Source organism: Macrobrachium rosenbergii, chromosome 6 (assembly GCF_040412425.1).
Source record: "Macrobrachium rosenbergii isolate ZJJX-2024 chromosome 6, ASM4041242v1, whole genome shotgun sequence".
NCBI lineage: Eukaryota > Metazoa > Arthropoda > Malacostraca > Decapoda > Palaemonidae > Macrobrachium > Macrobrachium rosenbergii.
In genome coordinates, this window is record NC_089746.1 from 42,365,253 (window position 1) to 42,391,650 (window position 26,398).

General features: G+C 38.0%; 1 protein-coding gene and 1 long non-coding RNA gene across 2 annotated transcripts in view; one reads left to right on the forward strand and one right to left on the reverse strand.

Moving 5' to 3' along the window:
• The window catches only part of LOC136839475 (CBP80/20-dependent translation initiation factor-like), a 32,421-nt gene extending 12,858 nt beyond the window's left edge, over positions 1 to 19,563 (forward strand). The window contains exons 5-8 of the mRNA XM_067105566.1: positions 1,840 to 1,946; positions 3,317 to 3,424; positions 10,283 to 10,525; positions 17,264 to 19,563. Coding sequence (XP_066961667.1) covers positions 1,840 to 1,946; positions 3,317 to 3,424; positions 10,283 to 10,507 — 440 coding nt within the window. The 3' untranslated portion in view covers positions 10,508 to 10,525; positions 17,264 to 19,563. The remainder of the gene's footprint in view (positions 1 to 1,839; positions 1,947 to 3,316; positions 3,425 to 10,282; positions 10,526 to 17,263) is intronic.
• Positions 15,069 to 26,398, reverse strand: part of LOC136839476 (uncharacterized) — a 33,891-nt gene continuing 22,561 nt past the window's right edge. The window contains exon 3 of the long non-coding RNA XR_010853349.1: positions 15,069 to 16,050. This is a non-coding gene — a long non-coding RNA (uncharacterized lncRNA). The remainder of the gene's footprint in view (positions 16,051 to 26,398) is intronic.

Genomic DNA, 26,398 nt, shown 5'->3' on the forward strand with positions numbered 1-26,398 from the left:
TTGAAATCAGTTGAGATGGAAGCTTCTTCAACTCAGTACTGTATAAATCTTTATCTGGATTTAGACACAGGTCAAAAGTTTATCTGCATATTCTTGTGAGCATCTAGAATGAGTTCCATTGAATTGTTTACTATGAAAACTTCTTTTATTTAGTACTGTCAGCAGTTAAAAAAAATTAATTTATTGCAAGCATTCTCCTTAAGGCTTTTGTAAGGGAATGTTATTTTATCATTTTGCATTTTAGCTGAGAATGAGGTTAAGGCTAAGTTTTCAGAGAACTGTAAGAATTCCATTTAATCTCTGGTGGGGAAGAAGAGGAAACAATTCTCTGTCATGTTGGGGCAATTAAAACTTACTTAAATAGGTTAAGCCTGAAAGCGGCAGTTATCCTTTTATTTTGTGATTTTAGAACTTAGAACATCTGTGTCAAAGGTCAAGCCGGGAGGAGGCAAAATTAACCTTTTGTATTGTGGTTTTAGTAAATGTAGATGTCCTTGTCAAGGGTTAAGCCTGCAAGAGGTAAAGTTAACCTTTTGTTTTGTGGTTTTAGAAATCTAGAATGTCTTTATCAAAGGTTAAGCCTGGAGAAGGCAAAGTTAACATTTTGTTTGGTGGTTTTAGAAAACCTAGATGTCTTTGTCAAAGGTCAAGCCTGGAAGAGGCAAGGTTAACCTTTGTTTTTTGGTTTTAGAAACCTAGAATGTATTTGTCAAAGAACACTGGGTTCTTTGTGACATATTTGATTGGGTTAGTGCATGAGAACTAGCTCCATACCATTTACCTTTATTGAAGGTAAATATTCATAATGTGAGAGTTGCCACTACCTTGTTTAGTTTGATGATAATTGTCACATGAGGATGGGTTTAATGCAGCGCAGAAGTGCAATTTGGATTTGCCGATCAATACCTTAAGTATCCAGAATCATGTTTGAAACAGTAAAGCCATTAGTCCGTTACTATTAGCGGGTAAAGTCTTTTCCTGAACTGAGGAAAAAGCAGTCTTTTAGGCTCTTTGTTTTAAATCCCAGGTTTTAGTATTTTGGGGAGCATGAAGGTACATATATTGTATAGGAGTGTACCTTTATATTGTAAAGGTATTGGTTTTTAGTGATTGTCATTTTGTAGGGCTTTTGGACCCAGGCACAGGGGTCCCCTCACACAGCTTCTGTTTCATTCCAGCTGAATTGAACTGGTTTTCTCGGCAAGGTTGCTCTTCGCTGCACGCATGAGAGCCTTACCCCTGAATAGAATACAACTTCCGGCAGCGGTAAGATCCAGAAAGAATTCCAGATCAGGTAAGAATGTTTTGGGTTTAATGCAAGAAACCTTTAGCTCGATTGGCTGAAAGGATTTAGTCTACCTGCACTACCCACCATCCTCTTCTCAATGTGGGATTCAACTTACTTTAACAGTAGGTAAGATTCATCCCAAATAAATTTTCATAATAAAATTTATTATTTTGGATACTTACCTACGTTAAAGTAGACCCCACCCAGCCTCCCCCAACTTAGTGGGCTGTCAAGGAGAACTCTGACAAGCTTAAAGATTTGAAACACACCAGGTGGAGAACAGGTGAACTAGACAGTCATCCAGGCAGCCATTCGATCTTTTGTTTGAATGCTGACTCGCCTATCGACATGGAGATGTAAGCTAACTTGAACAGTAGGTAAGTATCCAAAAAATAAATTTTATTATAAAAACTTATATTTTGTTACAAATCATATTTGGTGTTCATTTCTGGAGTCATGATGACGAGAATTTGGCAACTTCAAGTACAGGGAGACAGTTTCTTTGCACACTTCTCAATAGCAACACTAAAATAAGTCCTTGGGTTTTTCAGAGAAGGACGAGTTAGCCAAAAGTGATAGAAATAAATTTGTTACTTCTGCACTTTTCCTTGGAGAAGTTTTTCATCATGTTCAGTCAGAGAAAAAGACCCCTTTCAAAGTAAGTAGATATTAAACATATTAAGTGTTTTTCTATTGCTTGTAGAATGCAGTAGTTATTTTAGGCTCCAGTGTGCCAACAAAAATGTTGTCATTGTCATTTACACAAAGGTTTTTTTAATGATGTTTTCCCTCTAAGGTTAGGTTAAATGTGGAGTAAGTTTTTCAGTTGTATTCATGTTAGTGCTTTGTTCCTGAGTACCAGTCATTTCTAGTCTTCATCCATGTCCTTTTTTAATTTTCTGGTCCTTCCTGTGGTTTGTTTCCTACTACTTTACCATATGCTTCCTCTCGAACTCACTGCTCCTCTCCCCTTCTCAAAAGAAACAAAGTTATATTCGGTATTATATAATTAGGTTTCATTTCCAAGGAACATGTCTGGTCAGGAACTTCCTAGGAAGCTTTTAGAGTGCACATATACAGTAAAACAAAAGTACAGAATGGGAAACTATAATTTTCATGAATTTGCAGTAAAAAAGAATGGAAAACTTGTGATTACTTGCCAGATTCAATGTCTTTAAATTAAAGATTAGGTAATAGGTAGATAAGAAATAATAGACAAGGCAAAGGTCATTGTACTTTTATGTACCCTTTATCTAGGAAACATAAATCCCAGACTAGAAAGCCAAGGTACAGAGATCTGAGTATGGTGGTTTTGGTTGTCATCCAATGTGAAGCACTAAAGTGTTACTGAGCATGACTCAGTATCACAAATAGAATAGATGTTCACCAATTAGTCAGGCAAGACAAATAAGATTTGGAATTGTTGAGCCCCATCAGTTATAACCTTTTGTTCCACAGTAAAATATGTGGTGTATTGTTATAAATCAGTGGATTCTGTAGATTAAGTAAATGTCAAGGTTTTGAGTTTAGGCTTGGGGTAACCTACCAGATGCTAAGCATAGGACTTATCCTTTATTTCAGTTTTCTGTACCCTTTATAGACTTAATATTGTGGTGAAGAGAGAGAGAGAGAGAGATTAGGATGTAGGAAGTGCAGAATGAGTGTCCAGTCTACAAAATTATGTCGGTGTGTTAAAATTGTAATAATTAATTTATTCACTATGCCAGTTTTATTTTATTTTATAAACAGATTCTTCTTCAGGCACAAATTTCAATATGCTGAAGTTAAAATTTCAGCATTGATTGGCTTTTCTAACTCTTGTAAGTTACATTTGTGCAAGAACTTTTCGTATACTCGAGTAAGTACTTCATACTCCTAAAAGACTATTTTGTTATTGAAAGATCAAAGACATTAGTCATCTTTGGTAGTACTGCTAGCTGTATTGCGTTTGAAATTTGAAAATTTCACATGCAATTGTGCCCATTGGAAATATAAGAAGGATAACGAGTTTTGTTTGTTGATGTTCAGGTTTTGGTTGAGCCTGTGTTGAACTACTTGGACATGATCATGAGACCCCATCTCACTGAAGACCAAAGAGAAGATATAGATGATGATATGAGTGTAGTTTCTAAACAGGTAGGTGTGTTGCTGCTTTTATTTGAGTTAGAAATAGTTTGTTTGCAAGAAATCTGTGGCATCTGGCATCCGATACGTAGAAGAGGTGGAAGCGGGTCAGAGACCTAGCTAGAACCTTGCGATGTATTGTCTTTCTTCAACGAACTTGAAGAGTGGACATTTGTTTTTGCTCTCCTCCCCCCAAGCCGGTTTTTGTCTTAAGCCCGTGATTCCTTTCTCTGGTTGTGTTGTGTTTTTGGGTGTCAGTGTGTGTGTATTGTGGTTTTATCATGGATTCCTCTAATCAGCCAAAGAAGTCCCATAAGCATCAACACGTGTCCCAGCGTTCCAGGGTTCCCATGTTGGCGCTTCCTGGCTTCCTCTGAGACAGACCGCCCATAAACTTGTAGGAGGTGTTGTTTTAATTTTTGTAATATCACCAATCCATGCCTGGAATGTCATTCCTGGCCTGTTGAGCAGTGGAAGAAGTTCTCCAAGGAGGAGCCCAAAAGGAAGTTGGAGTTACCATTTGGACACGTCTTTTTTCCTTCATCACCATTCGTCATCCTTTGATGCCTTGTCTCCTTCCTTTTCTTCCATTGATTCACCTTTGGAAGTATCAGGAGTTGGTCAAATGATTTTATGTTTAATGCTGCCCTGTCTCGCTCAGCGGGGAAGATTGCCCCTTCAGGGAGAGAGGAGGCAGCGCCATCTTGTTCCTTTGTTTCAGGCCGCAAAAGAAGTGGGCCTCCCTAGGTCATCAGGAACCCTCCCTGGAGGGTCTGTTGTCCCATTTCATGTTCTCACGCCTAACAGTGTTGGCTCCCGAGGAAGCACTCCTTCCCCCTCCTGGCCTCCACTACTTTGGGTCTCGTGTGATGCCACCTAGCGGGACGCCATTGGTACTAACTACGCATCATCCTGGGTCGATGTTTCCCTTGCCCACAGCAATTCCATTGGCTCTGGGGCAGACTCCGTCTGCTCCCGTGACGTCACTCCCTGCATCGTCTCTCCCCGTGACGACATTATCCGTGACTTCATTTCCTCCAACTGTTCCCGTGACTTCACATCCAGCTGATACCATGATGTCATCATCTACAGTTGCAGGTCCATCAGATGCTTTTGTATAGACTATGATGGACAAACTGGACTGTTTTTCAAGAAAAGTATAGCAGTCCTTCTAAGAAGAAAAGACGTAGGCACCCGTGTTCTTCTTCTGTGTCCTCTTCGTCATCTTTGTCATCATTGTCGCCTTCGTCTGCCCCTGCTCGTTCTTCAGTTAGACTTTGGAGGATTAAGGACTTTGTCGCTCCGACTTCTGAGAGGCCAAGAGCTGTTGTTTCGCCTTCGTCAGTTTCTTCTCACGGACTTGTGTCACCAATTCGCTTATGCGGACGTAGTTCTGTCTTCACCTCCTCATTCCGTACAAGTTCAGCAGAAAGATAATAGGCTCTGATTAAGAAGTTGAAGTTGGTGGAACCCCCTGTTTGAAGTCCAGTTGCTCCGAGGCCTCCAGGATGTTCTCCTTCCCCTTGATTCAGGCCTCATTTGCTTATGAGGATTAGGGATTCCTTGCCTGATTGTGTCATCCACGGACGTGTTTGTGGTCAGATCCGTGATGTTGGGGATGGACGTTATCTAATCTTGGGCGTGCTTCTAGGACCATACGTGGATCTGGTAGTGACCGTGATTCTCTGATTCCCAGGAGACTGAAATGTCCCATGTCTCATTCTCCTAGGAGGACCCACGTACGTCGTTCATCTTCCAGAGTCCATGGACGTGACTCATCAAGACCGAGGATTCATGCTTCTGTTTCTCATTCTCCCGAAAGGGATCACGTACATCGTTCGTCTTAACACATCCACATACATGACTCTGATGGTGTGGGACGACGCATATCCATCGAGTGAGAAGAGGTCTTCCGTTTCCAGAGTAAGTGATTGGGACCCCCCCCCCCTCCTATCTACTTCAGGACAACAGCCTTCTTTGCAGGAAGCAGAGGAATGGGAGAGTCCAGAATTTCTTTCTTCCTACATGGAGGTTATTGATCTCATTCGTGATTTCAATAATCTCTCTAAGAGGTCTGAGACTCCATCTCCAATGACCCCTACAGGCATAGAGGTGGCCTTAGTAGGACCAAAGAAGGATGTAAGGACATCTTTTGAGTTGCCTTATTCTGGGTATGCTAATTCAATCTTACGGCATGTGAATTCTTTGGTTTTGGGACAGGTTAATTCTCTTTGTTCCCACAAGTCATTTAAGCTTCTTCCCCCTCCGCTTGTTCGTCATAGGAAGTATCATTCAATAAATCTTGTACCTCATGAGTAGACAGATCAACTCAGATGTCATTCGGTTGAAGCTTGGGTTAACCCTGGATCAGGTTAGGGCTGAGGGTCCTTCTCTAACCTTCCAGGAAGCATCTACCTTGGAGTCGACTGCCTCTTCTGCCTTTCAGACTGTCTCATGGCTAGATTTGTGGTCATTGGCGGTAGCTAGGATTCCTTCATCCCATTCTGCGAGAAACATTCGATAGTCTGTCCTTCATCAGGTTACTACAATCTGGTGCTAAGGCCATATCATACCTAGGCCATTTGAATGCAAACTTGGGGCTAACTTACTACTGGTGAGAAGAGATGCAGCCCTCTCTAAAGTGGCTCAGTTAGTTGATATGGATTCTTTGCTGTCCTTGCAGAATGGAGATCTCCTAGAATCCCAGCTTCTCCTACCTAGGGAACAGTTGGACACTGCATTTGACAGAAGACGGGCTGACGATAATGATCGACTTGTCCAATAGGCAGTGACTAAGTCTTCAGGTCAGTCTTGTTCATCTGCTCCAAGGCAGAATAGGCAGTCCCCTGCCCAGAAGTCTTCAAGACCTTCAGCTTTGAGTAAGGATTCTCAGCCAGCTCCAGCACCAAAGAAGAAACCTCAGCAGCGTCCCTTTCAGTCTCGTCCTTAGAAACCAGGGAGGAGGAGTGGGGACAGAGGCAGGGGAGGACATTGGTAGATAGGGTGCCACTCCCCACCCGTTGCCACCATTGGGGGGGGATGCCTGGCAAGCCACTGGGCTATGTGGCAGATGCACGGAGTGGAATAGGATAGTAAGGTGTCCTTCAGGTAGGGTATCTACTTCCTTTTGACTTCCCTCCTCCTCTCTCTGATCGTCCTCTCCTACACCTGACTTACACCCAAGGCTCTCTGAAGCACTTAGCTCTCCAGGAGGTGGTGAGAAAGATGGACAAGGGGGCAGTAGAAAAGGTAGCACGTCCCTCTCCTGGGTTCTACAGTCGAGTTTTCCTGGTACCAAGAGCCACTGGCGATTGGAGACCAGTGATAGATCTGTCAACTTTGAGCCACTTCGTCAGGAAGACGAAGTTCAGAATGGAGACACCCCGGATAGTCTTAGCAGCCATGAGAAACGACTTCATGCTGACTATAGACTAGGACGCCTACTTTCAGATTCATGTCCACTTTTCGTCCAGGAAGTTCCTTCGCTTCAGTCTTGGTGAGCAAGTGTTCCAGTTCAAAGTTCTTTGCTTTGGACTGACAACAGCTCCATAAGTGTTCACAAGGGTCTTTACCCTAGCGTCGACTTGGGCTCATGCTCAGGGGATTTGCCTGTTGAGATTTCTCAAAGATTGGTTAGTTTTAGCAAGTTCCTGTGAAAGGCTGATTTGGGACAGGGACCATTTTCTCCAGTTTTGTCACAAATTTGGAAAAGTCCAATCTTCTTCCCAGCCAGAGGATTCTATACCAGGGAATGATGATAGATACAGCCTTGTCAAGAGTTTTCCTGTCAGACCAGGTGCTCACTCCTTCCTTTTGAGGGAGGAGCTACCAGCTCACCACTTGCAAGTAGTCCTGGGCCTCTTGACATCTCTAGAGAAGCTGGTTCCTCATGGGCATCTACATACTCGATCACTGCAATGGAGACTAAAGGACTTTTGGTCCCCAGCAGGAGACCCCCTTAGCTCCAGATCCCTCTGTCAGCAGAGGTGAGAAGTGACCTCCTGTGGTGGTTGGACAACCAGAACCTGACAGTGGGCATTCCTCTCTATTCGTCCCCTCCAGATCTTCTTCTGTTCTTGGAAGCATCCTCCAAAGGTTGGGGTGCTTGTCTGGAAGAGCTCCAGGCTTGGGGGTTGTGGAACTCTCAGGACAAGCAACTCCACATCAACATGTTGGAGTTGAAGGCTGCCTTCTTGGGTCTTTAGGAGTTTCAGGAGAGGGTGATAGGTCACTCTGTCGTTCTGATGTCAGACAACACTATGGTGGTAGCATATGTGAGCAAACGTTGGGGATGGTGTCATGCTACCTTCACTCACTAACAGTCGAATTGCACCAGTGGGCGATCAACAACTAACAACTCGATGGAGCTCATGCTCATGGCCAGGTACATTCCGGGCAAAAGGAATGTAGTGGCTAACAAACTAAGTCATCAGGGACATGTTCTAGGTGCGGAGTGGTCTCTGCATCAGGACATAGCGGACAGGCTATTCCATTTATGGGAAGACCCATGTTAGACCTCTTTGCTTCAAGGTTCAACAGAAAGCTAGAGGTCCATTGTTTGGTGGTCCCAGATCCATTCGCTGTGACGGAGGACGCCCTTCAACATCCTTGCGACAACCTGGAAGTTTATGCCTTCCCTCCATTCTGCCTGATCCGCCTTGTCCTGAACAGAGTGATTGGTTCCAAGAATCTCAGGATGACCCTAGTAGCTCCTTTGTGGCCCCAAGCAGAGTGGTTCCCAGATCTGCTGTCTCCTCTCTCAGCAGTGCCAAGAAAGATTCCCCTTGGCACAATCTTCTCTGCAAACCTCATGTAGGAAGGTACCACCAGTCGGAAGGGTCCCTTCTCTTCATGGCTGGAGACTATCCAGTATCTCTTATGAGCTAGAGGGTTTCTCGCAGAGCAGCAACTTAGATGTCCGTCTATCTCAGGAGATCTTCATCAGCCATGTGCCAGGGCAAGTGGGCCATTTACTGTGATTGGTGTCGTCAACAGGGTTTCTCTCCACTCGGAACTTCTGTTCAACAGGTAGTGGACTTCCTGAGCTTTCTCAGAACAGAGAAGAGTCGGAGAGCTCAGTGGTCTAGATTATGATGTAAAACATACCAGAATTTGTGGCTAAGACTCAAAATCCCTCTGTTCACGATGACAGATTTGCCTCATTTTCCATTCCTTCCCTTAGGGATTTTGTTAACAACGATCCTCAGGAGTTACTGCTTTGCCCTGTCAGAGCACTGCGTTGTCATCTAAAAAGGACTCTCACCTAAGACCTAGGTGTCGTAGACTTATTGTTAGTACAGTCCGAGCCAAGAAAGAAGAGTCCAAGAATACTATTTCGTTTTGGCTACAAGGTGTTTAGGCAAGCCTACTCCTCATCATCAAGTTCTGGCATTCAAGAAGAACTTGTCTATTCATAGGATTTTGAATGTTGGTTCTTGGCTTTGTCAGACCACTTTCACTTCTACCTGAAGGACATTGTCCACAGGTCCTTGGAAACTTTCCTTGGGTCCAGTGGTGGCTGCTCAACAAATTGTGTAGCTCATCCAGTGCCCCTGGTGGGACAGTTAGTGTATCTTGCCTAAGGTGATAGTGTGGAAGAGAGAATGAGTGAAATGACTAGTTTCTTTTCTTTCCCTTTTTCCTTTCTTCTCTACCTCCAGGCAGTTGGAAGAATATACACATCATACACTGGCACTGGCTTGATGCAGTTGTGTTGGAGTCATGCTGTGACAGCATTTATATGTTCCATACAACATACAAATATGCATCTCAGTAGCCTTTACTTCTCTCTCCAGCAAGGGGAGTGAGGATGTGGCTGACATGGTTTGTTGCTTGAACAGATATCGTTCTCTTTGACTTCCATGTGTGCAGTGAATCTCTCGTGTAACATTGAATTTTAACCCAGTGGACTGGGTGTTAGACAGCCACATATCTAACAACTCAGAGGCTTAGGTCCTCTTCCTTAGAACCCTAATTTCTAGGAAGAGTGATCAGGTGTGCCGAACCTCCAGTCAGTTCAGGATTCTCATACCTCTCTCCAAGTGTGAGTCTGTCCTAATGTTAAGACCGAAGGTTTGTTCCACGTGTGAAGAAATGACAAATTTTTAATTAATTTGTATTTTTCTTAGCTAACAAACCTGAGGTCTTAACATTGACTGCCCAGCTCTAGCCACCCCTCTTATGTCTTATCCTGGGTTGGAGGAAAGACTGGATATGTCACGAGGTTCTAGCTAGGTCTCTGACCCGCTTCCACCTCTTCTGCGGATCGGATGCCAGATGCCACAGATTCCTTGCATATAAAATTTTTTATTGTTTTTAACTGGTTTCCAGCTGGCACCAGAAGATTTATCCTAATGTTAAGACCTCAGGTTTGTTAGCTATGAAAAATACAGATTAATTAAAAATGTCATTTTTGCTCAAGCGCCATTAAGCGGTTTATCGGCACTATTATTGTCGATTTTTAGTTAGCAGCACTCAGCCGGGAATGGAACCCCCTGCCGTTAACCTGGGACTGCCTGTATTTTACAAGAGGTCAAAACTTTTATTTTTAAGATACAAAAGTTAGAATTACAATATTTTGTATTGTTAAAGCAGTACTGAACAGATGAAGCTTTTATGAAGTGACAGCATTACTTAGAACATGCTATTTACAAAAGATTCTTTAAAGAACCCTATGTCTTTTCCAGTGTGCCATCTGATTAAAATTTAATCTGGTAAGAGCAGGGACCTTATACCATTCACTGTGATAGAAAAATTTACTTTTAAGTGTTTTTGGTATGAGAAATGCTAGAAATGTTCTACTTTTCCATTTTGTTGGTTTGTATTTTTCCCTGTTGTTTGCTTAGTTTTGAGATAACTTGTGTTTTCCAGCTTTTACAGAGTGGTGATGTACTTTGTGAGTTTAATGCGGAGGGAGTCCTGAAGGTTGTTCAAGACGTAACTGAAGTTCTGTGCCGTCGCGAGTTGAATATGTCAACTCGCGTTAACTTATTAACTGCATTAGCTGAACTCTGGCCTCGGCTAGCTACATATTATAATGCTCGCACAATCCATGCTCAACTAGCAAATAGGCTGGAAGTGTCTCTAAAGATCTAGTGTGGATTTTACAAAATGGTAAGTGAAGTAGTTTCCAGAATTATTTGTAACATGTTTAGCAGAAAAATTTTAGTGACCAAACTGAGCAAAAAAAGTTTAATTCCTCTACTAACAATGTTGCAAAGAATTTTTTCCATATCCAATAATATAGTACATTTTTGTTAAAATATAGTAATCCTTTGTTTATGTTTTGTATTGTCTAAAGCTAATGGTAAGTTAGTGTTTATGAATCTTTTCTGTACCCTAAAGAGATCTCTTCTTATAAGGTGAAATTACATGTGGAAATACACATGACACATAAAATCAATTATATTTAGTTTTTTATACAAACTGTAGCTTTGTGTTCCCTGAAAAATGAAACATACATTTGATTATTGATTTTACCAGATTCCAGCTGGCACTAGATATTTATCCTATGTTAAGACCTCAGGTTTGTTATAAAAAATACAAATCAATTTAATAACTTAGTCATTTTGCTTTGGCAGAGGGGGCTGTTTGCATTAGCATGCCTTAAAAATTGAGCTGTGAACAGAGAGGCACCCTGTATCTTACAAGCAATTACTAAAGTAGGACATGATTTCAGTATGCTGCTTAATTTTCTTCTTTGCATATTATTCTCAGGCCATATTCTAAATGTGGCATTGTTTACCTTTTAATCTAAAGGCACGTCTGAATGCTGCAATTAACGTACAGGTAGTAGGTTCAACTGGTGTAATTAAAGGATGCTGATCTTTCAGGTCTTTAGTGTCAAGGTGTTCTTCATTACCTTCTTCAGGAATTTTGTCTAACTTCTGCATAGAAATGTCAGTAGCCGGACATAGAGTGATTTATGTTTGCATCTGCCTCAACACTCTTGGGAGGGAAAAAAGTATACCTTAGTTTTACCAGACCACTGAGCTGATTAACAGCTCTCCTAGGGCTGGCCCGAAGGATTAGACTTACTTTACGTGGCTAAGAACCAGTTGGTTACTTAGCAACGAGACCTACAGCTTAATGTGGAATCTGAACCACATTATAGCGAGAAATGAATTTCTATCACCAGAAATAAATTCCTCTAACTCATCAGGCGGCCGGGGAATTGTACTCCGGCCCATCGACTGACAGTCTGCAGCTCTACCGACTCACCCAACAAAGAGCCACTCTTGGGAGGAGATATATTAGATGCTACAGTTTCTTTACCTTATCAACATGGTAAGGACATAGGCTTTCATAATCCACAATATTTTAATTGTGTGGAACTGTAAGAGGAAATCTGGGATATTTGTGTATTGTGTTAACAAGTAATGGTTTGCTGTTGCAGGTGGAAGAGGTCCTTTCTAAAGGTTTGGCTGCCTTGCAGAATTGAGTATCAAATTCAGATTTGTCGTTATTTCATAGGCACTTTTGGCCAGGTTCAATTTATAGGCTTTATTTCATGTAAGACAGTAAGATTATCATTCCTGACAAATTGTGAATCAGTTACTGTGTGGTAGGTAATTGCTAGGTAATTGGACATTTACCTTGTGAAAATGCTTATGCCAGAGCATAAACCTTCTTGTTGCAGTAAATTGTATTAAGATCAAGAATGATGAGTCAGTTTAGTAATTTACTTGGTCTTTGTTACCATTGCTGAAACATTGTGATTTGTACATGAAGGCAGTCAAGTTGTATTTCTGATACTTGAAAATACCCTAGTCACAAGTAGTGGTAACACTCACATTATCAATATGGGCAAAAGTAACTCAAGATGCAGTTTTTTATGTTATGAATATTAAATTAAAAGCTGGAAAACTTTAATTTCAAAAAAGATTATACAGAATATGAATATTAAATTAAAAGCTGGAAAAACTTCTTAATTTCAAAAAAGACTGTACCGAATTTGTCATCTTGCCTTGAAAGCTGTACATAATCCTGCTGGTCAAATGGCCCCTTGATCAGCAAGGTATGCATGTCCAGATAAAGATACAATAGGGGAACGTGTAGCCTACCATGTCATCAGTGGGTGGCAGCAGAATTGCATCCAGTAGAGCAATGGTTTATTGTTAAAGAATAGTCAACTCCCATTTTAGTTGTATGACCTTATTTGAAGCTATGTTTGAGCCTATGTGATACATGTACTGACTAGATGCCACTTCAACAATTTGGAGACTTCCACTCAACTGAAATTCCAGTTTTCTCATATTCTTATTTTATATTAAGTGGCTAACAAATTTCAAGGAAATATATATCTCATATCAAACCTTTTCATTTTAGGTTTGATAAGTTTGTATATCACAGTATAATCCCTCAGTGGCACCTTTATTAACCAAAAAATTCACAAACAGATGCAGTGGTGTAGCTGGCATTCCTTCAGTGGGGGACCTAAGTAGGGCCAAGATATTTTTTTAGGTATCAAAGAAAATTACAAAGAACTAATGTACCAGTTCTGTAATTGGTAAAATATACTGTTCTCAAATGTATAAATCCATGTGAATGAAAGAAAATAATATTATTAGTAATTAGTAAACCTGTATTTGAAATTATAGAGCTCAGTTTTCAATTAATTTTCAACTCTTACTGTATGCAAATGTATCAAATACTGTCAGGGTTTAAGTTTAGCTACAAAGGGAATTTCAACTTCGGGTGCCAAGCATCTGAGCTGGACCCCCCCACCATAGCAACGGCCCTGAACAGATGGTGCAACAGAGTTCAGGTTCAATTTGTCGGGCAGAGTTGTTTCAGTTGGAAAGATCTCCAGGAAGTTGGTGGAGGTGACCCCACTGCTTAATGTCTAGTTTTGTTAAGATATAAATTTAGATCTTGTATTAACCTTCCATTGTTAGTCAGATTGTAGTGGAAACAAATATATTACTACATAGCTTTATTCCACTTCAGCGAATGATAAGCATACTCATCTGTAAAAGAACATCGATATTGATTAGAAATTTTTCCACTAATGTAGTAAATAATGAATTTAATGTAATTTAAACTTTGAAACCTGTAAATATCTATGAGCCATGTTCCTGGACTTCAGTGTTGCAGACAATTTTGTATACCAAAAGAAAAATAGTGGGAGCACTATGCATTGGCATATAGGTCCCAGAGCCTCCAGTAGCTAATTTGTGACACTTATGTAATTTGAACTGTTAGCTACAGCAAGTTTCCAGGGTTTGGAGCCATAAACAAAAAAATAATGAAAATATTTTTTTGTGTTTGGAAGAAACTACAGTTTGAAGAAATTAGAATCCTCCTATGTTTCACCCAAATCCCATTGTTACAAAGAACAGCCATATGGAGTCCAACTTAGCACGAGTGTAAACATACTGGAGAGTAAGTGATGTTTAGTAACACATCTCAAGAGATGCAAAAGCCCAGATAATTCAAGTCATGCTGTCACTGAAAATCTTTCTAGACTTCGTCCAAAATGGCATTTGGATGGTTGCATGTCTGAATTCTTGCAGGTCAAATGCTGAGGAGTTGGTTTGCCCAGGTGGTGTTCAAAAATGTGTCCAGATCCTGGCATCCAGGATTGTTGCTGTGAAAATACAGACTACACTACCCTTGGCCATGACTGTATGACCAAGCCGCATTAGGACCAGCACTTGGTCGTGACTGTATGACCAAGCTGCATTAGGACCAGTGTCCTACAGATAACTAGGACTTGCAGCAAATAACAGGGTCATGTAAGACAGGATTTCTTTGAAGGCACCACCCCAATACCAAGACCATGTAAATGTCACAGGTCATAATCACATCAAGAGCACCAGTGGGACAGTAATGCAGTAAAGCAGAGGGTCATGCAAGAAAACATTTCATTGAAGGTACCACCCTAAGATCAAGTCTGTGTATATGTCAAGAGTCATGATCACATTGAGAGCACCAGTGGGATAATAATGCTTCAGTGGTGCTATACCAGGATAATGTCCACATAGATGTCAAGTCATGATCACAGCAAAGGTGTATACAAGATCGTTTCAGCACCACTCACCCTTGCAGGTCCTCTACAATAGTCATTTACCAAGGAAAGTAGGCATGGATCATTGCTGGTTTGAAAGTGGTTTTCTTTCACTTGAGGCTTCTGTTCCCATTCTAGCAGACTTAAAGAACCTTGTCATACTTTACTTCTGCATACCCATCTGCACCTTTGACGGCTTTAATCCACTCTGCTAGATGCTCAAATGTGTGTGTGTACCTGCTTCAGTATTTTTTGCTGCCCAGAAGCTGCTTCGGTGCCCTTGCCTGGGACCTCTGCAGATCCCTCAACTTCATTCTCTAGATATTTTGCTGCCATATACCAGCCCCTTCTTTTAGTAATTCCAGTAAGGTCTTTCCTGTCTAGAGTATTCTGAAACCTGACAGGAGAATTGCTATTCTCCCAGTCCAGGGGATCAGATCCTTGGCAGCTTCAGATACAAGAGTTCTCTTGACAGGCAGAGGCATTACTTGGACACTCCAAGTTGTTTCCAGTAAGCAAAGCTCTTTACAGTAAGCAAAGCTCTTTAGTCCAGCTTGCACTTGTCATCTTTTAGGACCTTCTCAGCTCCACCTCCAGCACTTGCCATCTTTTAGGACCTTCTCAGCTCCACCTCCAGCACTTGCCATCTTTTAGGACCTTCTCAGCTCCACCTCCAGCTCTCGCCATGTTGCTTGTAGCTGTGAATTGCATTGATGACCACTAGTCTCTGCATTTCTTCCTGCAGTTCTTCACTTCTTGGACTGTGTATCCACTTGCATTAACCTGATGAAATCCTAAGTCCTCTCAGACAGTCTTTGATATGCACGCTTTCCAGGATAACACATGTAACTGTCAAGTTTTAAGCACAGACTGCCTCTTCCAACTTCAGTGACTACTCTTAGGACAATGACTAGGTGTCAATTTCAAAGAAATATGAGCTTCTCCCTGCAGGCTTTGATCCAAGATGATAGGTTATGTATTAAGGGTTGAGACTCCAGAAGGTATTATGACCTCCTCTTGAGTGCTCCCCATGACGTTTTTCTGTTGGGCTAGCACCTTGGGAAGTTTTATCAGACCCTTGATGGTAAAAGAAGGCAGCCTAACAGCAACCTTGTATTTGATAAAAATTTCCCAAGACACTATTCCAGTAGAGAAAGGTCATGAGGAATTGCTCATGGGTCAGTCATAACCTCTGCTGGAATTACATACCTTCTTAGTCTGACAGCTTATGGGAAAAAACCAAATACCTAGCCAGGGAGGACCCTCATATTACTTAAAAACTGACACCTCACTGTTGTCCTAAGAGCAGCCACACAATCATCACACTGATTTAGGGAGGTTCAGTCAGTGCTGGAAATGTCAAGAGAGACAGTTAAGGATATCCACACGAGGATGATGTCATGGAGTGTACACAAAACTGCTATAGTTTCTTCATCCAATCTTCCACTACTAGTAACATGCTTCAGGTAGATGAATCAAATGTTTCTTCCACATAAAAACTTCATAGATATATCTGGCATGTAAACAGCCTTGGTTCAGGGTGGGTGTTGAAGGTTCTCCCTTCAGTTTCAAGCGTAAACATCTTTGCAAACCTTACGTCAAGAAGGGACTCCATAGTATCACAATTAACCTGTTAGAAGAGATCTCCTTTATGAAACAGCAAGTAGAAGGGTGGCCTTAAGGATAGGGGGACTGCATCTGAGTGATAAACTTATTATTGGATGTTCTCAGTGGTCTCATTCAAGGTACATAAACTTCCCACATACAACAGTGATAGTCATACTGGGGGCCACAAAAGTGATAGTCAGACGGGGGGGCCAGTTCTCAATATATGTCCTTACACAACATCTAGCTTTTTAATTATCAAAAACTACTTTAGATGTTTTACTTTCCATGGTCAGTCTACAATACACAAAATTAGTAACTACTGTAATGAAAAATGAAGAGAAACTCATGAAAAGACAGTCAACCAGTAATTATTAGGAACATTTCCAAACATGTCCTGCACAGATTGAAAATTGAAAATATCAAAACGCATATTTTATTAAAAATATAGTAATTGTAGTTTCATAATTTTTATGTGAAACACCACTAACACCAGAGTTATCACAAACTAAAACAATACTAAACAGTCACTTTACATTAATTTACAAAATAACAGTAGTTTTATTAACAATAATAGATTGCAAACCATTGGTTGAGAAAAACAGGACTATTCATATCTCCTACTGAATTTTACATCAGTATAAAAAACTATTTACTGTATTAATACCTGCAATAATATTTCAAGAAAATTAAGTAAAAATCAACATATCAACACTGTATTAGTGAAGTAGTAATAATCATAGAGTTTCAAGTGTATGTACTAATGTCAACCCACCCCTGTCATTGTTACACAAAAATAATCAGTGGATAGTTTTTCATAACTTGTGAAATCAGAAGTCTACAATATCCAGTAGTTTTTGGTGCTATGACTTAACCCACCCCACATTATTCTAGTTCGCTATAATTGAGAGTCTTTGAAAAGAAATACAGTATTAAGTGGATTAAAAATGTTACTAGTCATTTTAAGTCAGTTTGAAGTGGGACAAAAGCTTTTCTTAGTAAGTAGTATAAAGACTATACAGCATTAGTAAAGTAACTTCATAAATTATTTACATATAGTTTATGTAAATAATTTATGAAGTTACTTTGCTAATGCTGTATAGTCTTTATTCTCTAAGTAACACAAGAAAATGTTACCATTTGTTAAAATATCAAGGAGTACTTTTTATGATGGTTCTGTTGTGAATATTCTGCAAGTTATGTATACAGTATTACTGAAATTTTTATTTGTTTTCTAGGAATCTTATTTATTGAGACATAACATATGGACAATTATTACTGATCATTCTTCAAGCAACTTTGCCAAGGCAGATCTTTTATCTTCTATGAAAGTGATTTTGGAGTTTGGCAACAAGAAATAACTTTATTGTGATTGTGTTAATTTTTTTATTGTTTTGTTGTGCTGTGTATTATGTTCAATGGACAGCATGTGATAAAACACTTTCAGGTGATGAAAAAACAGTATTTTGATGATAAAATCATATTTCAAAAGCATATGTTCATGTTTTTTAAAACATTAAGGGGTATTGTGAATTTTAAGTTATCACAGTGTTATTGCATATCTAGTCACAGTAAGGAATAGAAGTTTGTGCACAGAAGCCAAATGAAAATGGAGTCTCCTTATAAGTGGTGCTTTACTATTTAAGCTCTTGATTAATTACTAGCTATAAGATATTGCTATGAAATAGAAGATATTACCATATATATAGAGCTTTAAGGACAATATATAGTTTTTTCCAGATACAGTAGTTTGGGTCTTGTAAATATATTTGAAATTAATCCCAAATGAAAACGCAACATGGCTATCATGTGTTTTGTAATCATATGTATTGAAGTATGTAATACTTAGTAAATGTCGAGTGTAACTTATATTTTTATCTGCCCAAGGTAACAGTTTTAACATATATTGATTGCATTTTGAGATAGTGTCATTGACATAATTACCCATAATGAATACATATTTAAAACTTCATGCCTTTGACATAATTACCCATAATGAATGCATATTTAAAATACATTACTGCAGCAGGAAGACCAACATCGGTGTAATTCTGGCTTAACCTAAACCCTAGGGTTACAGGCTTAACAGTGGACATTGAGCTTCGGTTGCCTATGAAAAGTAGTGCTCTTCATGTTTAACCATCAAGGTATACCATTTAACATTTTTAATTCTTGCATTTTGATGTCCACTGAATGAGGGCATTAGATCAGGTTTGACCTGGAACACAGCAAAGTGAATAATGCTTAGGGTTTTTGCCTGAATGACTTGGTATTCAAGGTACTTATTTATGCGTCTTGGGGGGTGAAATTCTATTAGCCATGTAGACTTCAGGTTGGTTGTTTACCTGAAGTGGGACAGAAAAGATTAATGTTGGATTTACTTCGGTTCCAAGTCAGATCTGGGACAGTGTTTTCAAGACACTCTGAAGCTTAAAACTAGAAATTTGTCATTACAATAGGCATTTTTGGGAGAGGATGGACTTTGGCATTAGCAAGGCTAGCCCTCCTGTTAGGCTAGTTAGCGTATTACAATAATGCCTTAGCGTCATGAAAATGAAGTTGTTGTTGTGCCAAATTTCATTCTTTTTGTTATACAGTTGTAATACCTAAGGTTTTCCTTGTTACCCTTGCCATGTTTGGTTAAAATGTTAATTAATTACAGTCATATTATGCAACACCTTAAGAGCCAACCATAGATTGTTGATACAAGGCTGGTGTTCCAAGGCTGCTTTTATTTCAGTCATGTTTCAGAAAAAGGTAAGCCATTTTGGGACATATTGTTTTAATGGTATGTAAGTGTTTTATTTTTAAATGGTCTAATGAAATTATAGGAACATGTTGCCACACCTAGGAGAAATGAAAAACAAAATTATTGAAAATGGCATAGTTAAACTATAGGATTTTTACATTCTTATCCCTACACTTGTTTAGGTAAAGGGCTGGTAATTTTTGTGCAGATGTCACCACCATATTGTTAATAAGGCTGGTACATTATAGAATGCTTGTGGCACTCCAAATTAGTTAACATATATTAGTTAATGCTTTAATGTAAATGTACGTATTTTAGATTGTTATTGTTTAAAAGAAAACTTAACTTTCAATATGCATTTATCAAGAGTGCTCTAATGTAAAGGTGATGATGACTGTCCATTAATACTTTTGTAAACAAGTTTTCACTCTTCTGTGTAAATTTTGTGTGCATTCCTTTCCTCCCATTCTTTTCATTTTTCTCTCAAGACTTCCTACAAGTAATTGTTGTAAGAATTATTTATAACTCTCTCCAGGTGCGAGTTATAAATAATTCCCTGACCATTGTAAGCAGTATATGATAAAATCAGGTAGGCAGACTTCCCCATTAAAAGAGGGCCACCTTTTGCACTGGTATATGGTAATGATATACAGAAACAAATGCTACTGAAGTTAGTATATGAGCTCAAGAACCAATATTGAAAGCAAAAGAAGTCTTCCTTCTGGGAAACTTGTCAAATCCAAAGTATCAGACAAAACTCTAAAAAAATTGAAACAAACCTATGAAAAAGACAAATGCATGAAAATGAAAAAAGGGCAAATTATAAACAGCCCAAAACATTATTGATAGCTCTCTTAAAAAACACATGTTGATATATCTTCTATAGCCTTGTGCAACATAGTCAAATGTGTTGTTTTTCCATGTAGGTAGTAGTTCAGTTAGCGAAGTATTTGTATTGAAATTTAAACAAATTTGTTTACTTCCCATCAATGGAACAAGACTAAAATAGCATTAACTCCTTTAATGAACTCTAGCAAACAAAATTCTTGAGAGGAAAAATTAAGTGCCAGATGTAACTGTATAATTTCAGATTTCAAAGTTAAAGGTAAAATAACAGCAATATTTTTCCATTGACAATAGGGCAACTGTTTCCGAGTTTTTCAGTAAAGGAAATGACACCAAGGAACTACAGTAGTATGTTCTGTGCAGGAAATATTATTAGATTCTCAAAGCAACTGGAAATAAGAGTGAAATGGGATTTCCCTTCTGGAATAGAGGTTATGGAAGGTGGCTGAGCTTAAGTTAGTTTCAGTGAAAAAAAAAAAAAAAAAAAAATTTTTTGTCAGAAGATTTGAGAAGACTGCTAACATCCACACAAGAGAACAGTATTCCATCAGTGTCCGAACAAAAGAACAGGAAGCATGTGGCGTTAATACCATCTTTTCTGTAGGTGTAGTACTCTTTATAAATAATACATAGCCTTCTGACAGCATTAGACATTTTGCAAGTATTACTGAAAAGAAAGCTTGGAATGAAAGATAGTTGTTGTCATATCTAGAGTCATTCAAGCAAAGTGTTTCTTTAGTTGGAGGCTTCCAGAAAACTTCCCTAGCCCTAAACTGGCTTTAAAACAATACTAGAAAATGTGCAGCATTTCATGAATAAATTTTTGTTAATTAAAAATCCAAAGTCGTCTCGATAAACTGTACTACTGGAAAAAGTTATAAACTTTAAACAGACTCCTCCTCAGTGTTTACATTGAAAATGATAAATTATTTCTACCAAACACTACGGAGGAACAACATTCAGGTATTGAGTTTTGTTTAAAGTTTTTAACTTTTACCAATAATACAATTTGATATAACAGCTGATTTTTAACAAACAGTCATAACCAATTATCACACCGGTGCAAGGGTACCTCATATTACCCGTGTATGTTTCTGCTGAGGGTTTCTTTTATGTGGTAAAATATTTTAGCAAAGGTGTTAAGATGAATGGTCCATTCATAATTTACATCCTGTAGTTATTTGGTAGTGTATAGAATATAATTGAATCAATGCCTCCCTTCTGAAGGGTTGTTATTCACTGGTATTAATAGGTTTTAACAAAATACAGCACAGACAGTTATACTTTATGGTGTTAATAGACAAAGGTAGGGAGCCAGATATTGAATAGCTGTTAAAAATGAATGAAGGAGGTTAATTTGTAAAGTAGGAAGTCCTCTGGTCCCACCTGTTAAAACCTCATTCCTTTACTTTGTTTCTTGAGCAGCAAACATGCAGAGTGTACAGTGTTAAACATAAGACCCAGAAATGTTTGCATGGACTTAAAAATTTTTGGTGGCATTTCACTTGCACTTTCATGGCAAATGTGAAGAGGCTAATGGAAGACAAAACACAACCTGCCTGTACCTCATCAATGGAAATATGTTACCAATTTATGTGATTTTCATAGTTTAATATTGCCTCTGGGTTAAGGTGTAATTCAGAATATGAACATTTCTTATTACTGCATAGACAACCTTTTACCAAGGAGTAAGAGTTATCAATTTTAACTCTTCAGATAAACTAATAGGCTATTCTTTGTTATCCAACACCCTTACCAGTCAAGGCATTTCAGATAAAGGATTTTACAGTGCCATACCAACTCTTTGCAGAGCTCAAGTCAAAAGAAATGACTGTTGGAATTACTGGAAATGCAAGTAATAAGAATATCTGTAATACATAAAAATGCCTTTTACTAAGAATGCCCTCCTTGTAGTCTACAGATTGCTACACTTCTGCAGTGTCAAGGAATGAGAGCTTTTCAGATGTTAACACTGGGGACCTTATGTTGCAGTTGAAGTCTTAAACATTATTAACCATTACAAATTGGTGCATTTTAGCAGCTTTCTGGCACCTTTGCCTATCTTGTAACAAGCTTGTTTTTAAAAATGTAGTGAATACAAAATGTCTGTATTTGTATGCTGCAAAAGAGTTAGATAAATACAGCAAAAGGTTTAGTCATGTAATTTTAGAATAGTCTATAAAATTTAGATATTTTAATAAAAGTTTGTTTAGGTTTGAAGTCATTTTCAGTGCTTTCGCTAATGACCATGGCCAGTAAATCAGTACCTGAAGAGAATGAATTCCATGACAGTTCCAGTCTTATAATGTACATGTACCTTATTTTGTCTTGCGTTTAAAAGTTTTTTGTGTATGTTTTGTCCTCTGACTTTCTTAGCTGAAAATACTCTTATTTTAAGAAAATTGTATGTCAGGAAGTTAGTTCCTGTAAACAGTATTTTTTTTGCAATCTCCATAACTGCTAATTTGAATTTTTGATGTTTAAAATGTTCACATAGTTGAATAAATCAAAATGCCATGTATTATAGTTATTACAGTATTTGTAACTAGTAGTATCATCCACACCGTATCATATATTTTTTCACCTTTTAAATGTAGAATAAATCATTTGAAATTTTACGAAATTTGAGATGCGCTATACATGCCTATTATGCTATTCAAATTGGTGCTACTTTTGAGATTGCAGTTTAAGAAAAAGACATTGTTTATAGAAAAGCAGTTATTGTTAATGGAAAAGCAATTGCCTGGAATCTAATTCCTATCTGGCATTTGTTTATGCACAGTTCTCTAAGCTCAAAATTAACTAAGGGTATTAGTATTACCATTCTTTAGGGCAATAACTGCTTTGCTATGTTCTTTGTAAATATTTTGTATGATATGGTTTTATAAATTGTCATTACTATACAGCCTTCAATTTTTTTAAAGCCATGTTTTGACCAAGAAATTCTGATGTACTTTTAGTTAGAAATCAAAACTTTAAAGTTTCCTTTAATGTCAAGTGTTGTGTACGTGATATACTGTATAAAGTTAGCAAAAATATCATCCATATGGTCAGCCCTATAAGTCTTGGATGGTCTCAGTGATTTGGTCAAGCTAGTAAGCGAAGAATGACTTTGAGATTACCGTTGTAGGTATTAAAGTATCTGATCAAAAACTGCATAGAACTTTTTTCATTAGGTTAAAATTTTATAGTAAGGAACCTATAAGAGTAAAACCAAAGAGCATTTTTAGCCTACTCCATAATTCTGATTCTACTGGTGTTTATCTATCAGTACATGCACATTCTGCAGTACTGTGAATGTCTAAGTTACAATGTCACCTTTTTAATATGAACAAAAACAGAAGAATTTAGTTTATCGTCATTAGTGAAAGCTAAGTTTGTTTAGGTCCAGAAATTTCCTAATATTCCACTTAACATACCATATTCACATACATTAGATAATATTGCAGACTAATGAGCAGGATTATAATTAGTTAAAAACTTGACCAGATATTTTTGCTTTTATCAGCGAGTATCAAAAATTATAAAGTGGGTATTGTGAAACTTTCTTTACCCTTGATATCTCAGAAGATGGGGTTTGTGAAATAGGACATTCATTGCCCTTATTAACTTGCAGCACCTTTACCTCTCATGTTTGTTTATTGCAGAAAATTTTATGATATTCAGCCAAAAACTTCATCTCTGCAAACTTATGTTAGCATTGATAGTACAGTATTGCACACTAAACATGATAATACTGTATTAAGGAGGAGAAAATTTAAAGGCAACAGATAAGTACACTAATTTGTCAGCATTCATGGTTCACTTTTGTATCCAAAAATTTCACTAAATCTTTGAGTGCATCTGTGTTTTTTTTAAACATTCACTCTATAGTTTAATTGGCTTTTTCAGATTTTTAAGTAGTTGAAAAACTCAAGTTGGTGGTAGTTTAATACAATTTTATTAGTGCCAGAAATCCTGAGTAGAGTCATACCCCGACAAGTGTTATGCTTTGCTTGCTTTAACAGTAATCTTTTTGTAGCCACATTCAGATGGGTATCTAAGTGCTGTCTTCCAGATGTACTGTAATGGGAATGTTAGGCATATATATTATGCTTAAGTTGTTTGTATAGTAGCATATTTTAAGATATGTAAGTTTAAATGAAAATTAAATGGCAAGCTGACATCCATCCAAGACCAACATGGGTTAAGCACCTCTTTCAGAAGGCATATTTTGTATAACACCAGGTTAGTTTTTGGATAGAATTAGTAGGTAGACTTGTAAGACTCTTACAGTATGATGTGCTGTTGGTAATGGAAGTATTATTTGTGGTAAATGTTATTAGCCTTAAGAGTAAAATGCCAGATTTGTTATAGATGATTAAAACATTGACCTGGATGCTCACTGTGCTTTAAATAGTCTGTATATCAGGATTCAGGTCTTTCAACTTTGAATTATTCCGATTGTTGCCAATTACTTAATGTGACTGTTACTCGTAGTTAGATGATGTACAGACTCAAGCTATACAGATAGTTAGGATGCTGTTGTATTTTATTAGGCTTATTTTAAAAATATTTTTTCAAGTTCAGGTATGTACAGTGATTTATTTTTTCATGGCTGGAGGGAGAGGGAGAGAGTGAGTTTGTTTTGTATGTGAAGTTCTGTAGATTGTAATTTTTAAATTTTGTAAACAGAAAATGCATATCATTCTAAGTGACAGTTGGTGCACTAAAAAATTAACTAATGCACACACACATCTGGTCTAAAAGATGTACCTTTAAATGAGAAGTGACGGTGGAGAAGGTTCAGGAAGAATGGTCACTTATGCAATGTATAAGGAAGAAGGTACTGAAGTTCATTGACAAAATGATGCTGCAAAGAGCTCATCATACTGTCATCAGCAATCCATTCTAGAATTGTCATTATTGACAAATCTGTTTGACCCTGAAACAAATACTGTTACAAAGTAGCAAAATGTTTCAATTGACTAAATTTGTTGTGAGAATCTGCCAGTTGATCTACATTCCCTTTAAAATAAAAGACAATGCACAGATCTTTAAAATAAGAGAGACAATGCACAGATCTTAAGTTACTCTCTGAACAATTTTTGTTCCATTCATTAATCTACTACCTTGTGAAGAGGAATGGAAACTTCAAGAAGAAAATAGAAATTTAAAATTGTGATTGGATTTTTCAATAAACCTGTTCTGTAGAGATTCTTCATTCCATTTTTTTTAGCAGAATAGGCCAATAGGAAAACTGGGCGTATGATCAGCTAAGAACTTGCAGGTTAGTTTGAAAGGCTTCCAGTAATGATGTGATACTGTACTAAGATGTATATTGAGCTTTCATGCCAGCCAAAGCCTTTGTATTTTTTGTGGTCTACCAAGTGTTTTTATATGCAACATTGTGTTTATTAATAATTTGAGAATTTATTTTTTTATTTGTCAGAGTCAGTGTTGTAGTTCACTTACTTCGTGATTGTCATGTTGATTATTGCTAAAATGTATTGCACTTTTAAGGTTTAGCTTTAAAAGCCTGGTGCCAAACTTGCCCATGTAATATCTTAAGGTATTAACTATGCAAACAGCAATGTGGTTATTGCATATTGTATAGAGTTCCAAAATCTAAGTGTATATTTATTTATTGTATAGCTGTTAAAATGTTTTTTTGGCTGTTTATGGACTGCATCCCTGAATAACAGTTTGTATTTACTGATCTGGGATCCTTACTGTTGAGTAAACTGTATAAAAAAACAAATGAACTTTTCTTAACTTGCAGTTTTCAAAATACATAATAGATAACATTGTGAATCTTATATTAGCAAAAAATCCTGATTTGTAAAAGTTGCCTTGGACTAGTATTTTTATTTTTAAAATTTTTAAGTCCAGCCTTCATGAGTTTCATGATTATGGGTCACCAAAATCATAATGAAAAATTTTGAAGTATTGAAGGTGTCATTAGATGACGATGAGATCAAACCTTAATAATAGGCAGCATTTGTGCCTTAATGCCTGAGACAGTTCAGTCGAGTTCCAAGTGCATTAACTTGCAAAGAGGTGGTTAATGCATGGAAAGGTTGTAGTCTTATCTGCTGCACTTTTCACCTCTGGGGCCTACCAGCAGACCAGGTCTGTGTACCACCCAAACGAGACTAGGAAGAAATTGCTCCCAGTAAAAAAAAAATACCTTTTATATACATATTGGCTTCATGAAGCATTAGAACTCAAAACTTGGTATGGAGGTCAGTGAAAACATTTCTTTGTACAATTCAAGTGTGACTGCTCTGAGCAAGAAAAATGTTTAATTGCTAAGCCATAGTTAGAAGGTGTGATCTCTTGATGTAGAAGAATAGCACTTTGCTGCTGAGGTAAGTAGATATTTAAGCAGCACCATGAGGAATGACACAGGTCTGTTTATTTGTTGACTGGTGAAGAGAGCAAGATTCTTTCAAGAGAGTTCTCCCCTCCAATGACAGTATCAGGAAGGGGGTCAGAAAAATATTACCTCAGTTAAGAGCCTGTGAGAGAGGTGCAAAATAATGAGCAGGGAGACAAGTACTGCTGATTTATTGATAAAAAATAGCTGCTTATAAAGCGGGATGCAGACGTCTGTATAGTGTGCAGAGACCGCTGGTACAAAGATTTACAGGTGACCTAAGGTCAAACTAATTCCTTAAAAAACAGGACAGTTTCATACAGAGAATATAGTGATAATGTCTGACATATGAAATAAATAACTTGTTACTTGTACATAATAAATGATTGCTTGGAAAGACAACATATACATGGTTTATAA